At 43.8% G+C, this 18,418-nt stretch overlaps 1 protein-coding gene across 6 annotated transcripts in view; it reads right to left on the reverse strand.

Moving 5' to 3' along the window:
* Window positions 1-18,418, reverse strand: part of thsd7ba (thrombospondin, type I, domain containing 7Ba) — a 953,049-nt gene that overhangs the window by 43,317 nt on the left and 891,314 nt on the right. For all 6 annotated transcript variants that reach the window (XM_068035032.1, XM_068035036.1, XM_068035034.1 and 3 more), the window contains one exon: window positions 7,663-7,836. In XM_068035032.1, coding sequence (XP_067891133.1) covers window positions 7,663-7,836 — 174 coding nt within the window. The remainder of the gene's footprint in view (window positions 1-7,662; window positions 7,837-18,418) is intronic.

An 18,418-nucleotide genomic window follows, 5' to 3' on the forward strand; every position in this document is an offset into this window, starting at 1 on the left:
CTTTCCATGGTGTCTGCTTTCCCTTTGGGTTTCCTTTCCCATCCACCTGATCTTGGAAAGCAGAAGGCAATTCTTCCAGGAATATCCCTATCATAGAAGTACTCACCCACAATGCATAGTAAAGTGGATGCTATACCCAAGAGCCTGTCCTCTCCAGAAGAACAACAACTGCCAATTTACTTTGAGACTGTCCACATAAATTTCACTGAGACTTGTTTACAATCATCAAAAATTGAAACTTTCAACACATCTGTCTCAGTTGTGTTTAAACCCAAATCAGTGCTTCAAACCAAATTGAAAATCTAAAGTGTAGTTTCAGCCATGTTAGGCTATTCATGAGTACTCAACTTGTTCAAATTTAACTTTGGGACAGATGTAGTCTGTCTATTTAAGAAAATCACGTGGCTTGAGCTGCAACGCAGAATGTAACTTTGAGTAAAAATCTGTTTTACATGTCTCATTTCTCAATACCAATTGATATATGGAGATGTGAGGTGAAAGGCAAAGCAACAAGATGTTTAGAAAATTTAGCTGTTCATCGTATTGGTCGAAGGAACCAGAGCTAATTATTCATCTGATCTCTGGGCATCTAGTTGTGAATACTTTCACTGAAATATGTGTTTCCAACTTTTCTATATATACCCCAATTTCACACATATTATCCAGTACTTTTATCCAGTACTGGATGAGCAGAAATTTCCTCCAATATTTGGAAGACTGAAGCCATTGTTTTCATTCCCCACTCAAAATGCCAATCCCTAGATATCGAATTCATCCCTCTCCCTTTTAACTGCCTGAGACTAAACCAGACATATGACCCTGAGATGAGCTTCCAACTATGTATTCGTGCCATCACTAAAACTACCTCCATAACATTGCCCGACTTCCCCCCCGCCCCCCCCACCCCGGCTTCAGCTCATCTGCTGCTGAAACCCTCATTCATGCTTTTGTTATCTTTAGACTTGACTATTCCAATGCACACCTGGCTGGTCTCCCACCCTCTGTAAACTTGAGGTCATCCAAACTTTGCAGCTAGTGTCTTATCTCGCAACAAATTCCGTACACCTGTACCTGCTGTGCTTGCTCACCTACATTGGCTTCCAGTCAAGCAACATTGTGATTTCAAAATTCTCATCTTTGTTTTCAAATCCCACCAAGGCCTTGCCCCTCCCTATCTCTCCAGCCCCACAACCCTCCAAGGTATCTGTGCACATCTAATTCTGGCCTCTTGAGCATCTCCGATTTTAATCGATCCACCATTGGTGGAAATGCCTTCAGTTGCCTAGTCCCTAAACTCTAGAATTCCCTCTCTAATTTCTCTGCTTCTCTACCTCCCATTCCTCTGAAGGCACTTCTTAAAGTCTACCTCTTTCACTAAGCTTTTGGTCACTCGACCTAAAATCTCTTGATGTGGCACGATGTCATATTTTGTTTCGTAATGCTCCTGTGAAGCACTTTGGGACACTTTATTACATTAAAAGTGCAATATAATGTAAGTTATATTTGTTGCTATGGGGTTAAAAGCAGAAAACTATCTATTCCAAGTTCTGAGAAGCCAGTGGGGAGCGTGAAAGGCCAGAAGAGAATAGTTTTGAGGCAGTGTTGGATAGAATTTTTTTGCCTTTTAAAATAGCACTCATATGAAATGAGTAAGATGAGTTTGATTCTTGTAAGAATTTGGTTATATTGCAAGTTCAAGGTCATACTACCAGCTTTTTTAAAAGTTAGATGCAAAAGGATGGACATGCAGAGAACGCTTGTGGCTTGTGTGAATGGATTACGTGGGCCATCATAAATCTTCACTGTATCTAGGGCAGCATGTCTGCACTAAGCATCAAAAAATTGAGCCTATGTGGATGTATGTGCTGAAGAAACAATTAGTCAGATTCCACAGGACAAGAGAGAATGAGAGGTTTCTGCATTGCACTCTCCAGGATATGGTCACCAAAAAAACTGTATTAGACCGATCAAAACACAGGGATAATATAGAAAGAGAAAAACAAGTGGCAGTCTGAAAGGGCAGATGGAGACACAACTTACAGTTCAGGGAACCCATAAATTACTGAAACTATCCAACAAGTACAAGGCCGACAGTGACTCAGAGGAGATTGGTCCTAAGTAGCACTGTGGGGCAAGCAGCCACGCAAGAAGCAGATGGACTACAAGAATAGGAGAGCGGTAGTAGTGGGAGATTCTATAGTGAAGGGTATAGGTAGTCTTTTTTGCAGTCATTACCGGGTGCCAGGGTGAAGGAAATGATGAAAAAGATGGAAGAACTTCTGGAAATGGAGGGAGAGCAGCCAACTTGAATAAAGCTCCTTAGAATATTTCCAGGATGCTTCCAAGTTGTTCTCAGTTCAAAAAGGAATGAAACATTGATGTAGTTCTCAGAAATAAAGTCAGGCAAAAAACTGTTATAACAGCAGGAAAAGAATTAATTGGGTTCAACATAATAATAGAAAAAATAATAATGAGTCAAAGGTAAGGATTCTGGACTGGAAAATGACAATGTTCAGCAAGATAAAAGATAAAACAAAAACAGAAAATGCTGGAAATACTCAGCAGGACAGGCAGTATCTGTGAAGAGAAAAACAGAGTTAATCTTTTAGGTCCATGTGACCTTTCATCAGAATAAACCTGTAACATTAACTTTATTTTTCTCTCCACAGATACTGCCCGTCTGCTGAGTATTTCCAGCATTGTCTGTTTTTGTTTCAGATTTCCAGCATCCATAGTATTTTGCTTTTGCATTAGAAGATAACAGGTGATATGGCTCAAATTAAGGGCAGAAAAGTTAGCAAACAGGTCAAAGGATCAGCAGTAGGAAATCTTCAACATAGGAACAGCAATAGGCCATTCAGCCCCTCAAGCCTGTTCCACCATTCAATTAAATCATGACTGAGCAAATATTCTATAATGCAAAAAAGAGTTACATCAAAGTATAGAGCTCGTGGAAAGAGAGATTAAAACTAAACTCACTTAAAAGGGAGGAGGAGATAAAGTTAGGACTAACAATATGAAAGATAATTATTAGCAATATAGAAAGTACAGTAGGGAGGTGACAGGGAGATTAGAGGGGATATTTCAGTGCAGTACTCAGACAGTGCAAGAAGGGAGAAACAGACAAACAGGCTAATTATAGCCTCTTAGGCTAACATCAGTGGCAGGAAAACTCTTAGAATCCTTAATTTACCAAAAAAGGATTTGTATTTATACAATACCTTTAATATAGAAAATATCCCAAAGTGTTTCAGAGACAGAATCAAAATAACTATGTATGCTGAACAAAAGAAGCTGAAATCAGGTGGGATGACTAAAAGTTTAGTCAAAGAAGTGGGTTTCAAGAAGTGTCTTAGAGAAGAGGGGCGTAAAGAGGGGGAGGGGTTTACAAAGGGAATTCCAGAGCGTGCAGCACAAGCAAGATTCAGCAAGGTCAAAGAGGACAGAAAGGAAAATACAGCATGGTTACAGTCATAGAGAATATTGTTTATAACTTCATTTAGGTCCATTTCAATTGTTGAGGGGAGGAAGCCTGAATGGGGACATTTAAACAAGGAGCAGCTGGAGAGATGGGCATGGATTTGGGAGGTGATACCTCGCTCAACAACTCTACAGAAGAAAGAAAGTTTGGACATGGGGCAGTAGTTTGCAAGGTCAGAAGGATTAAGATTGAACTTTTTGAGGTAGCATTAAAAAAGTGTCAGCTGGAATGGGGGTCAGGAAGGGAAGCTGGGTAGTCAGCAGTTTAGTGAGGAATGAAGTCAAAAGAGAGACAGGGTTTAGCCCTAAAGTGGGTGAGGTTTGGCTTGGTGGGCAAACGGGAGAGAAGGAAATTAGAAGAGGCAGCAGATGAGCAAGCCGGTCTCTGGACAATTAAACAACAGGAGGAGAAGGCTCCACAAATATCCCCATCCACAATGATGGGGGAACGAAGCACATCAGTGCAAAAGATAAGGCTGAAGCATTTGCAACAATCTTCAGCCAGAAGTGCCGAGTGGATGATCCATCTCGGCCTCTTCCTGAAGTCCCCAGCATCATCGATTCGATTCACTCCGCGTGATATCAAGAAACGACTGAAGGCACTGGAAACTGCAAAAGCTATGGGCCCTGATAACATTCCAGCATTAGTACTGAAGACCTGTGCTCCAGAACTTGCTGTGCCCCTAGCCAAGCTGTTCCAGTACAGCTACAACACTGGCATCCACCCGGCAATGTAGAAAATTGCCGGGGTATGTCCTTGTCGCAAAACGCAAGACAAATCCAACCCAGCCAATTACCGCCCATCAGTTTACTCTCAATCATCAGTAAAGTGATGGAAGGTGTCATCCATAGTGCTATCAAGTGGCACTTGCTTAGCAATAACCTGCTTACTGACGCTCAGTTTAGGTTCTGCCAGGGCCACTCTGCTCCTGACCTCATTACAGCCTTGGTTCAAACATGGACAAAAGAGCTGAACTCAAAAGATGAGGTGAGAGTGACTGTCCTTTGCATTAAGGCAGCATTTGACCGAGTATGGCATCAAGGAGCCCTAGCAAAACTGAAGTCAGTGGGAATCAGGAGGAAAACTCTCCGCTGGTTGGAGTTATACCTAACGCAAAGGAAGATGGTTATGGTTGTTGGAGGTCAATAATCTCAGTCCCAGGACATCACTGCAGGAGTTCCTCAGGGTAGTGTCCTAGGCCTAACCATCTTCAGCTGCTTCATAAATTACCTTCCTTCAATCATAAGGTCAGAAGTGGGGATGTTCGCTGATGATTGCACCATATTCAGCACCATTCGCGACTCCTCAGATACTTAACCAGTCCATATAGAAATGCAACAAGCCCTGGACAATATCCAGGCTTGGGCTGATAAGTGGCAAGTAACATTCGTGCCACACAAGTGCCGGGCAATGACCATGTGCAACAAGAGCGAATCTAACCATCTCCCCTTGACATTCAATGGTATTACGATTGCTGAATGCCCCACTATCAATATCCTGGGGGTTACTATTGACCAGAAACGGAACTGAAGTAGCCATATAAATACTATGGCTACAAGAGCTGGTCAGAGGCTAGGAATCCTGCAGCGAGTAACTCACCTCCTGACTCCCCAAGGCCTGTCAACCATCTACAAGGCACTTGTAAAGAGCGTGATGGAATACTCTCCACTTGCCTAGATGGGTCCAGCTCCAACAACACTTAAGAAGTGCAACACCATCCAGAACAAAGCAGCCCGCTTGATTGGCATCTCATCCACAACTTTCATTCTCTCCACCACCGATGCACAGTAGCAGCAGTGTGTACCAACTACAAGATACGCTGCAGCAACGCACCACGGCTCCTTCAACAGCACCTTCCAAACCCGTGACCTCTACCACCTAGAAGAAGAAGGGCAGCAAATGCATGGGAACACCATCATCTGCAAGTTCCCCTCCAAGCCACACACTATCCTGACTTGGAACTATATCGCCGTTCCTTCACTGTCGCTGGGTCAAAATCCTGGAACTCCCTTCCTAACAGCACTGTGGGTGCACCTACACCACATTGACTGCAGCGGTTCAAGAAAGCAGCTCACCACCACCATGGGCAATTAGGAATGGGCCATAAATGCTGGCCTGGCCAGTAATGCCCACATCCCCTTAAAATGAAAAAAAGGAGCACCATAGGACAGTGAGGAGCCTACAAGATTGGGAGGAGCATTCGAGTTTGGTCAAACCAAATCCAGTGAAAGTTCATAAAGGAGTTTTGAGTCAGTTGCCATGGGAAGCAAGTAGATAGCCACAAAGCAGAAATGACTCAGCAGCATGAGAGCAGAATCCAAAGTAGGATGGGAAGCAAGAGGAACAGACCAGAGCCAGCCTGGTGTAAAGTGAAAGGTGCCAGTGGTGGAGCAGAAACTGCCTCAGCCATCTCACTGTTCTGCTCAAGAACAAAGTGCAAGAGCAACGTACTAATCAATGTGCTGGAATTTCCTGCATACAGCAAACATTTTCAAAGAGCTGTTGTAGTTTCCATTCATCAGAAACAACTCTATTCATTTCCTTCAAAGATTTAAAATTATTTTAAACCACTGCAACCTTTCTGCCATGCTGCATATGAATACTTTTGTCCTAGAATCATGCTCCTTGTAATATGAGCTGCCAAAATAGAGCTGCAACACTTTTGCTGTTACTTAACACCTATAATTGAATGCAAGTGCCCACACTTACGATGACAGTGAACCACATAGGGCTTTCTGCATCCCCAAGTGTTGGCCACATGATTAAACAATATTGGTACAGTTAGAATCTACATTTGCACCCTGACCTTTCAAGAGCCTGATTTAAAGTGATACAACATCCATTCCAGGTGAACTCCTACAACCCAGTGTTAAAATACTAACTTGGCATTGCATTCCCTAACACTAATCTAATAGCATTATGACAATATCAAGCTTGCCTTTGGTGTAAAGAGTGAACAAAATAAAGGGGTAGTAAACAACTTCAAAAAGGGAATAAAGTTGCAAAAAGAAAGTAGGTAACACATTGAACATGAGAAGAATAACACATGACCACGTCTGGTAAACTGTCAATTTTTTTAGCTTATAAACTCAAAACTGGAAAGTACCTATTTTGTCTCGCTGTTGAGTGGAATTTTCCAGCCCTGTACATGACCCTTGTCTGACAGCTCCCTCAAGTTTTTCTTACGCTAAATTGAATTGGTGCAGCTCAGACCCTTTGTGGAACATCACTGTCATTACAGGCTTAAAGGAATGCACAGAATGCTGCATATTGTCCTCCGATATCCCTTGTGAAACTGAATTCAAAATGGTGTACTCTGGTATTGTATTTCCCTGTTACAAACGTTCCATGGTTAAAAAATTAGCTTTCCAGTCTTTTTATGCTTAAATGCGTCATTGAGATTTCCTATTTCTCCCTTTCAGATGTCTAGCAGGTTAATGCAATAATTCACATGAAGTACCGCAAATGTGTGGCCATTAATCATCTGCTCTCTCTTCAGCACCCCTCACATTGTCTTTGTTTGTGCTACAGCTATGTCTTTATAGAAGGCACTTAGGTATCAATATTAATCTTTAATGACTCACCATTTTCTATGTATAAAAATAGCACAGTTACACAAACTAGTCTGCTTACTTCTCTGATTCTCTTCTTACCATGCCTACATTTCTGATACTGATCAATCACAATGTCAGCTGAATGTGGAGCTTCAGTATTATCATTGCAAATTCAAAACATTACATTAAATGGACAAAAGTAGGGAAATAAAACATGTTCATTAAAATCACTGCACTCTGGCAAAAGAAGTGACCCTTGACATGTTCATGGCTGATGTCACCACATCAGCTTTAAGCAAGGCAAGACCCAAAATGATGATTAAAGTGGGTGTGTGAAATAAACAATGAACCCTTCTTAAAAATTCTAAGCCTAATTTTGAAATTCTCTTGATTGTGGGATGGAGGGAACAGAGTGAGTACTTTAGACTGAACATCGATCCTTTACATATATAGTGTCCAGGATTCTGGGAGTCTTGGCAGAGGGTCTTCCATTCCAAATTATAGTTCATCAACTAAACTATGTAAGAAGCTGAATTATGTGTTGATTATTTTACAATTTATCGATGGTGACTTTGTCAGTTACACTTTTAAACCAATTTCATAACAACTTTTTTGATTTGTTCTTACCTGTGCAAGGCCTCGCCTCCCATATTTGTTCAGGGCAATTATCCTGATTTTCCAATGCCTGAACAATCACAGCTCTGGAACGGGTTTGGCGACCAGTCGTTTCAAATCTCTTTCCATCAAGGCAGATCAACTGACACGAGCTCCATGATGACCACTCAGTTAGGTGACAGTCACCTAATGGTTACAATTGAAATATTTCAATACAGGAATGCCCAGATCCGAAATGTATAATGATTACTCACGCACTGGTCATTTACACAATTGTATCAATATTAATTGTCCAGCAATGATATGCTCCTTGTTTTCAGCGCAAGAGATCAGCAGATTGCTAAATATTGTGAAAGATTGATGAAATACTAAAAATCCTCAAGAGAAAACAAACAACCATATAACACCAGGTTCATGGCTTAATTGACTCATTTGTATGTAAAGCAATTAACATGGGGGAGGGATTTTCATAGCAGAAACATCAGCAAAATGGAGGAAATTAAGGCTTGGATTTATATAGTGTTTTCAAAGACAATTCAAAACACTTCACAGTCAATGAATACTGTTGAAGTGCAGTCTTTGTTATAATGCAAGAAACGTGGCAGCCAATATGCCGACAGCAAGGTTCCACAAACTACAATGCGTAACTTGCATAATCTATTTTTTTGAGTGAAGTTGGTTGTGGGATAAATATTAGCCAGGATGCTCGGAGTAACTCCTGTAATGTTCTTCGAAATAGTGGTACGGGATCACTTACATCCACCTGAGAGGAAAGGGACCTCGGTTTACTCTCTGGTCTGAAGGAAAGCACCTCTGATAGTGCAAGACTCAGACAGTACAAGTATTGGACAAGTATTGCAGTAGTTTGGAGACTGGAGATTTCACTTGGCTGACAGCACTGGTTTACTGGTAGCAGTAAATACACCTATCCCTGATAGTGGGGGGGTTAAACTCGATAGCTCAGATGTGAATTGGAATATTGTCCTTTGACCTCTGAAACTTTGCATCAACATAGATTGGCAGATCCATTTTCTCTATTGGCTGTGAGAAAATAATATTCCATCCCCAGCAACGATAACCAATGCGAGCTTAAATATTGAGCGTATAAATTTTAAAGAAGCTTAAAATGATTATCCACTAGAGCTTAGGCCAAAATCTTAGCCACTACCAGTGAGTCAGATGGAGCAAAGTCTTCTTCTTCTTTGGCCTCCGAGACAATGGGTAAGCGCCTGGAGGTGGTCAGTGGTTTGTGGAGCAGCGCCTGGAATGGCTATAAAGGCCAATTCTAGAGTGACAGACTCTTCCACAGGTGCTGCAGATAAAATTGGTTGTCAGGGCTGTTCCGCAGTTGGCTCTCCCCTTGCGCTTCTGTCTTTTTTCCTGCCAACTGCTAAGTCTCTTCGACTCGCCACACTTTAGCCCCGCCTTTATGGCTGCCCGCCAGCTCTGGCGATCACTGGCAACTGACTCCCATGACTTGTGATCAATGTCACAGGACTTCATGTCGCGTTTGCAGACGTCTTTAAAGCGGAGACATGGACGGCCGGTGGGTCTGATACCAGTGGCGAGCTCGCTGTACAATGTGTCCTTGGGGATCCTGCCATCTTCCATGCGGCTCACATGGCCAAGCCATCTCAAGCGCCTCTGGCTCAGTAGGGTGTATAAGCTGGGGATGTTGGTCGCCTCGAGGACTTCTGTGTTGGAGATATGGTCCTATCACCTGATGCCAAGGATTCTCCGGAGGCAGCGAAGATGGAATGAATTGAGACGTCGTTCTTGGCTGACATACGTTGTCCAGGCCTCGCTGCCATAGAGCAAGGTACTGAGGACACAGGCTTGAAACACTCAGACTTTTGTGTTCCGTGTCAGTGCGCCATTTTCCCACACTCTCTTGGCGAGTCTGGACATAACAGTGGAAGCCTTTCCCATGCGCTTGTTGATTTCTGCATCGAGAGACAGGTTACTGGTGATAGTTGAGCCGAGGTAGGTGAACTCTTGAACCACTTCCAGAGCGTGGTCGCCAATATTGATGGATGGAGCATTTCTGACGTCCTGTCCCATGATATTCGTTTTCTTGAGGCTGATGGTTAGGCCAAATTTGTTGCAGGCAGCCGCAAACCTGTCGATGAGACTCTGCAGACACTCTTCAGTGTGGGATGTTAATGCAGCATCGTCAGCAAAGAGAAGTTCCCTGATGAGGACTTTCCGTACTTTGGTCTTTGCTCTTAAACGGGCAAGGTTGAACAACCTGCCACCAGTTCTTGTGTGGAGGAAAATTCTTTCTTCTGAAGACTTGAAGGCATGTTAGAGCAGCAGGGAGAAGAAGATCCTAAACAGTGTAGGTGCGAGAACACAGCCCTGTTTCATGCCACTCTGGATAAGAAAGGGGTCTGATGAGGCGCTGTTATGCTGAATTGTGCCTTTCATATTGTCATGGAATGAGGTGATGATAATAAGTAGCTTTGGTGGACATCCAATCTTTTCTAGTAGTCTGAAGAGACCACGTCTGCTGACGAGGTCAAAGGCTTTGGTGAGATCAATGAAGGCAACGTAGAGGGGCATCTGTTGTTCGCGGCATTTCTCCTGTAGCTGACGAAGGGAGAACAGCATGTCAATGGTCGATCTCTCTGCTCGAAAGCCACACTGTGCCTCAGGGTAGACACTCTCGGCCAGCTTCTGAAGCCTGTTTAAAGCGACTCAAGTGAAGACTTTCCCCACTATGCTGAGAAGGGAGATTCCACGGTAGTTGTTGCAGTCACCGCGGTCACCTTTGTTTTTATAGAGGGTGATGATATTGGCATCGTGCATGTCCTGTGGTACTGCTCCCTCGTCCCAGCACAGGCAAAGCAGTTCGTAGAGTGCTGAGAGTATAGCAGGCTTAGCACTCTTGATTATTTCAGGGGTAATGCCGTCCTTCCCAGGGGCTTTTCTGCTGGCTAGAGAATCAATGGCATCACTGAGTTCCAATTTTGTTGGCTGTACGTCCAGCTCATCCATGACTGGCAGAGACTGGGCTGCATTGAGGGTGGTCTCAGTGACAACATTTTCACTGGAGTACAGTTCTAGGTAGTGCTCCACCCAGCGGTCCATTTGCTTGCGTGGTCAGTGATTGTGTCCCCTGATTTAGATTTGAGGGGGGCAATCTTCTTGATGGTTGGCCCAAGAGCTCTCTTAATGCCATCATACATTCCTCTGATGTTTCCAGTGTCTGAGGCCAGCTGAATATGGCTGCATAGGTGTTGCCAGGAGTCATTAGCGCAGCGCCTGGCTGTTCTTTGTGCAGCGCTTCTGGCTGCTTACAGTGCTACGGATGTTAACTCGCTGGGGGCTTTCTTGTAGTTCAACAGTGCAATGCGCTTAGCGGCTATGACAGGTTCCAGCTCTTCAAAGTGAGATTGAAACCAGTCTGCATTCTGCTTCACACGTTTGCCATAGGTGGTCATAGCTGACTCATAGATGGCATCTCTGATGTGGGCCCACTTGGTCTCTGCATCCCCTGTGGGAGTGTTTTGAAGGGCTTTTTCAAGTGAATTTAGAAATTTATGTAACAGCTGTGGATAAGAAATTCTACTCGTGTTGATGCGCGGGTGGCCCTTCTGCTTGGAGTGATGCAGCTTCTTTGGTTCGAGTCTAACCTTGCTGCACACCAGGGAGTGGTCGGTGTCGCAGTCCGCACTGTGGAAGCTGCGTGTGATTTGAACGCAGTTTAAGAAGGCTCGCCTTGTGATGATGAGGTCCAGCTGGTGCCAACGACTTTGCTGGAGCAAAGTAGGTCAGTGGAATCTGCATACCAGCATGAAACGTTAACTCTGTTTCTCTCTCCACAGATGCTGCCTGACATGCTAAGTGTCTGCAGCATTTCAGATTTGCAGCATTCATTGTATTTGCTTTTGTTTTAGTTTTAATAATCATAAGGTTTTAACAACATTGGGAGCTTTTCGGATGGGTTCACTACCACTGGATATCCTATTTTGTACAATTATACATTATTAGTACTGTGCCAGCAGCATTAGCAATGGTTTGACATCTATGTTTTTGATTACACCTCGAAGGCACCTTAGGATGCTTGCCCATGTCAAAGGTGCTATATGAAAGCAAGTTGTTGTTCCAGTAACAAAATATCAGAAATAGTAAGCAACAATATTACAGAGAGATCGCAGCGATCACCGCAGCTTACTAAGTCAGGATTGCATAATGACAGTGATGTGAATATGATAAACAATTACATAACCAATTGAAAATTTGTTACTTTTCATGCCTTCTAGCCCAACACTACCCGCCCCCCGCCCACACACACACACCCATTATTGCTTGAATAAACAGTAAGGGTGCAAATATATGGCAAATTTAGGACTGCAATGAATTGATTTACATTTTGTAGCATTGCTAAAGTTGAAGTCTAATTTTGGAGTTGAGGCCTGACCTGAGAAGGTAATCTCATATCAGTTTAACACTGCATGGAGTGTAATTTCAATAGAATGTCAAATCCAGTTTAAATCAAAGTAAATGAACATTATTAACATACTGAGAATTAATTTAAATATTCTGAGAGTTGGGATATTCTTCTCTGCACTCTCAAAATATTTCAGTGTTCAGTTTTCTCTGCTGTGACTTTAAATGTATTTGGGTCACAAAGCAGATAGAATGGGTTGAGCCTTTTTATGCCATGCCTCTGCCATGTTTGTATTGCCTGCAGACAACTGCTTTAGGCACATTTCACTACATCTCAAAGTGACATTCTTACGCAAAGCAGATTATAATCACATTTAAATGGAGCCATCTAAGTGTGTGACAAATCTTTGCTCTGTTTCTGCTGGTTGAAGGTCAGGGCCAGGCATTGCCCAGATAAATTTGGCACAATGTGAAGGAATGCTGCATTTTTGCAGTGAATAGTTCTTACAGGAACAGGCTACAAGTTGGAGACAGTGAGGGATTTGACTTGGAGCCAAAGATTTGCTGGCATTTATCAGTATTGCTGTGGCATTAGGAGGGTACGATGTGACCAAACTTCAGGGGTCACCTGAGGATTGTTTGGAAGGTACCCTTAGCACAATGGGGGCTTTATTTCAGATGCCATTCAGATGGATTTACAAGGAAAATAGACAATGAAAAAGAGGCACTTTTGGATTTATGGCAAGTGAGAAATCCCAGGAGAAGAAAATCATCTACCCCTTTCCCCATTACCCTCAAACAAATCAACCGGCTCCAAAGGAGTTCTCTGGAACTTACAGAGGACAGTATCGGGAGGCTTCAATCCCGAGAGCTGTGCAACATGCTGCAGGTGGGCCTTCAGTTACACTCCAGGTAGGCATGGTACCAGTGTCAGACAAGTTCACCACTGCTTTAATTTTCTTTTTACATGGGAAGTATGGCATTGGTGGGGGGAGTAGTATATAAGTTGCATCAGTCAGTCAGCAGTGGATCCCAGTATAAAATAGGTAACTCATGCCTTGCTCCAAAGAGCCAACAGTTATATCATATCCTCATGGTTCTTCAGAATGGCAAGACCTCCCAAGGCAAGGGGGCAATAGATGACACACATGTTGCCCTTTATTCTCTAGCTGAAAGGCAATGCCAAATTTCCAGATGGAATTCTAGATGCCTTCATTTTTACAGTAGTCTTCCATTGGACCACTGTGATGAATCACAGCCATTTGAAGGGCTGTCTCCTAGGACACAAAGATTACAGCACTGCCTTAGCTCATGGCACCTCTGTGGAGTCCATAAACAGAAGTCAAGCTCAGATATAATGAGGCCCATTTCTCCTCCAGGGGCATGGTTTAAAAGACAATTGGCATGGTGAATAGTGCTTCCAGTACACTGGCAGGTCAGGGGATAGGCTATGTTCACACATGGGAAATTGGGGAAAATATGAAAGAATATAAGGACTAGAAGTAGATAATGCTACTAATAGGTAGGCCACAGCAATTATATCATTTTGCCCATGGCTATCTTGCCCATCTTGGTGAGGCCACTGAATTTTCCCAGTAATGGAGCCATGTGTTTTGCACTGTGCTGTGGACATTTATGTGGTCTGCTGCCATGCTCATCTTGCTACAACCTAGCCACCTTATAGCTATGGCTCAGGAACGGAATATCCTCCCGTCCTTCGCGTTCCGTCACAATTTTTACTGAAGAGTTTAACATGAAAATTCTTGCTTCTACTGCTAGTGCTTCTAGACATTTCAAGTTATTTCAGCCACCTAAAAGCCAGACAGCCAAAAAAAAATAGGAAATAATGCAGACCAACAACAGAAACAAAAAAACACATAGCAAACCGAGACCACAGAAAAAACAGGAAAAGGTCAGCCACAGAAGAAAACTTACAAAAGGGCGACACCTAATTTCAACACCCTTTTAGGTGAATTCAATGGGAGTTAAATTGGATAATCCCTGAAAACGAGTACAGGGCTCGCTCTGCACTATAAACCTGCGGCCACTGATTGAAATGTAGGCAGCACACCAACTTCATGCTGCCTGCTCATTATAACGATTTCTGCATGCAGCCAGCACCAACCATGTTGTTCATTAGCTGCACACATCGGCAGGGAGTCCAAAATCACAACTTCTTTGCACCACTTAAAGCTGGCCTACACTGCTTAAAGTTAGCCTGCACCTCTTCAAGGGGAGGTGCTTTGTGACTGGGGCAGGTACTGGGAGTCGTGCAGGAAGTGAATCTGATCAAAAGGCAGTGGAAGCAGTTAGTTGTGGAAGTCAACACCAGCAGCCGGGAATTTATCCGGGCGCTGGGTGTCTTGACCTCCGACAAAAGTGCTGCTGATAATCCCGCGTCGCCCCTTCTGTGGGAAGTCCACTAAATCAAGCGCCAATCAAGGACCCCGGTGACAGAAGTCCAACCCTCTGAGAGCTGCTGGCCAATCAGAGGCTGGCAGCTCTTTAACTGAGCAGTGCCACGTTGGAGGCGCTGGCTGCTGCAGGTGCAGCACTCACCCAAGGCCCAGCAGCGGTGCTGGACCCAGGCCACAGGTAGGTCAGACGGGAGGGGTCGGGTTGTTGAGTAGGGGTGTGTAGGGGGTGTCTCTCAGCAGGCCCCCCTTCCTGATGCCGGGTCCATGGTTCAGGCACTAAGTGCCATTTAACGAGGGACACCGCCCGCCCCCCCCACTCTGGAGCCAGCAAGCAACCGGCATGGTTTTTCTTGCCATGCTTCCCGTGCAGTGACAGACACACCCTCCACTTGGCTAATTGCAGTGGTGGCAGGATGAGGCCCTTAACTGGGCATTAATTGCCCACATAAGGGCCTCAATTGTCGGCAGGGCAGCAAAGCCATTCACTGGCCTTCCCACCCCAGACTTACTTCGGTGGAGGTGGGAAGGTGGCAGGGCTTTCCCCTTCACCGCCACCATCCCACCCAATTATAGACTGTCCCCACCTTGAAACTTGCCGCAGGGGAAAGTACAAAAAACCCCCCCCACGAGTCAACACCAAGGACCTGGATGCGGGATCGCAAGACATCTCATGTAAGTGGTCAGGGCCAGTGAATGCATTTCAAATGCCATATCCGACCAACTGCACCACTAGCCGCAGCAACTTCTCAAATCACCACAGCCCCATCTCTCCCCTATCAACAATCTCTATCAATAAGGACTCATATCTAACATTCTTAGCTTCACCTGTGATGCAACAGGAGCTAACCAGCGGGCAACAGGCACACCTGCATGTCTTAATGTCTGTGGAGGAGAGGGTGCTGACCATTATTAGACAGGCTATTGCTGAGGCTGTAGCTACAGGCAGAGGTGAAACCATTGAAGACATGGAACCATGTCTTACCTAATGCTCCTTCTCACACCCCAATTCCCCTTCATTCCACATTCCCTTCTGAATTACAAGCTGCAGATGGTGTAAGTATGCACCTCTTACTTTTCCTCCTCTTACCACAATCTTACTCTTGTGCCCTTTTCATTTTCAGATACCCATGAGGTGCAATCTGACCAGGCAGCGAGGGAACTCCAAGAGTGTGTTGATGAAGACACAGCATCATCACTTGATTCCACACGCACAGTCATCAGCTCAAATACTGATACTGCGTGTATCTTAGGTGGGTGAGACACGGGGCATCAGTGTGCTGCAGCCAGTGCAGGGGGCAAGGATAGTGTAGGTGCCATGCTGGAGGGCAAGGTTTCACAAAATGGGTTCTGCTGCAGAAGACTCAGTTGAGCACTTCGATGAGCAGCCGACAGAAGAACGCTGATGGGTATGCACAACTAAATGCTCGATGCATTGGAAAGCCTATCAGTAAGTCTGTGTTCAATATCATGGAGTTCTGAGGAGACCAGCACCAACTTGGCACAGGGCTTTGTGCAGAGCTTGGACCCCATCCTTTCCAGGGTGGAAGTGGAGGCCAAATCCCTTCACACACTTGTGGATCCAACCGTGATGCAGCATCTGATGGCCGATGTCGCAACTTCCATCACAGCACAACCAGCACCCACCCAATGTCTGAATGCTGCAGTAGAAGCTGAAACTGCTGTCATGCAAGATCAGCTCGCTGCAATTATGACTATGGATTACAGTTTTCAAAGGGGTTTGGAGGTTCTCATAGCAATCTGTGCTTCAGCAGGTTACTAGGATTGCTCTGTTGCCTCCCTGGGGAGTGGCAGTGCCTCCGTGCAGCATGAAACTGGCCCTCCTACCCCTGCCAGTACCAGTGCCCTTACTATTGCCTGCCAGCCAGCTAGCCCAGACTGCTGCTGCCTATTTCGAGATGGTGTAATCCACAGTCAGGCCTTTATGGCCCACAGCGGTACTACGTAGAAGTACTAGGACAGGCAAAGGCACATGGAAGACTAGCACTAATTGGTCTGTGCAGTTAAATGTAGCATAATGTTTGTATTCCACATTTGCTTATGTGCAAGAGAAGATGGCCCCTTTAACCACAAATCATTTTAATTTAAAAATCTGTTTGCATACAAGTGAGATCAGCTTCTTATTAGCTTGGGCCTGCTGGTTTTTCAAAAATGGGACCTTGGGACAATGTCTTTGTTTTCACCCCCAGGTTGTCTGATAGAGTGGACTGCCTGGCCTTTGCAGGATTCCAGCTAATTTCCATTCCATTAAAATCAATGGAATGAAAATTAGGCATGTTCTATAAAGGACGAGGAATCTACTCCACCAGATTACTGCCCAGGGGTTGAAGACAAACGTCTACCCCAATTCGGGAATCAACCTGCAACTACTCTATGATTCCATTTTAATGCTACCATTTAACACCAGTAAGAAAGCTTCAGCAGATAAAATCAAGAGTGCAAAGCAACATCTAGCCGAAACTTTTACTTTTTGTTTTTGAAACTTGTTTTCGAAACAGCAATTCTGTATATGCTCCCTTGTAAAGAAATATGAGCATAAACAGAATAAATTCTGGGGAAGGGGAATTCTATGGTGAATTATAGAAATTATAAGCAGTGGCTGGCAATTGAGAAACTGTAAGTGTTTTCAACTAATAAGGAACCTGTTTAAGTGGTACTTTCCAAATCACAAAGTGTCACATTTAACCTTTTGAACCTTTCTTGAAGGGCCTCTTTGTGACCCAAGATTTCATCTAAAAATCACTTTCTACAGTTGGTGGCACAGCTGCTAAAAAGGGACTTTCTATCTTTTGCAAATTTCTTCTGTGTAAGAAATGTTTTGGTAAACCTTTACTAGAACTTCTACAGTTAGTCAACATTCGCAGTCAGTCACCCATTGAGCGTACTGGCAATTGACTGATTACAAGATCCATAGAAATATGAACAGGGCCAAAGAATTAAAGATACATGGCTGGCATTTTGTAGTTTGTATGTTATATTGCATTGGTGAAAGCATCTGCTATAACTGTACATTTACAGAAGCAAATCAGCAAAATGCACACTGCCTCAAATCATTAGTCAGTGACATTTAATGAAAGGTCAACTCTCCATAGATGCTGCTGGACTCATGAGTATTTCCAGTATTTGCTGTTTTATTTCAGATTTTTTAGCATCCAAAGTCATTTGCTTCTATCTTAATATTAATAATCTTATGATTTTAACCACACTGGAAACTTTCCAGATGGACTCACTAACATTGGATATTCTATTATGTACAATTAAACATTATTAGCATTTTGTTAGCAGCATCAGTATTGTTTTAGCATCTGTTTCTGCTTACTCCTCAGAAGCACCTTAGGGTGTTGGTCTGCATTAAAGATGGTAAATAAATGCAAGTTATTGATCTTGTTACGACCAGGTGAGAAAAGGGTCTGGGGTTCTCTCTCAGCCTTCACCTGGTCTTACCATAACAGGGTTTAATTTTAAACATACCGTTGTTTTTAGCTGCCCCTTAGTGAATCCTTGTTCACTGCTTTCCAATTATAAGGCAAAGAAACTAGCCAAACAGGTTTTCTTAGGTTTAAAGAAGAAAGGTTGAACTTTATTAAACCTAAACTCTAATTCGGTTAACACCAATGGATACGCAACGCGCCCACGCTAGTTTGCATACGCAATACACACATGCAGATAGAGACAGAAAAGAGCAGAAGAAATAAAGTGGAAAAGTTTGAAGCAATATCTGAAGATAGAGAGATACAGCACTGAAACAGGCCCTTTGGCCCACTGTGTCTGTGCCGACCAACAACCACCCAATTATACTAATACTACAATAATCCCATATTCCCTACCACATCCCCACCACCTACCTACACTAGGGGCAATTTACAATGACCAATTTACCTATCAACCTGCAAGTCTTTGGCTGTGGGAGGAAACCAGAGCACCCGGCAGAAACCCGCATG

Source organism: Heterodontus francisci, chromosome 7 (genome assembly GCF_036365525.1).
Source record: "Heterodontus francisci isolate sHetFra1 chromosome 7, sHetFra1.hap1, whole genome shotgun sequence".
Classification (NCBI taxonomy): Eukaryota; Metazoa; Chordata; class Chondrichthyes; order Heterodontiformes; family Heterodontidae; genus Heterodontus; species Heterodontus francisci.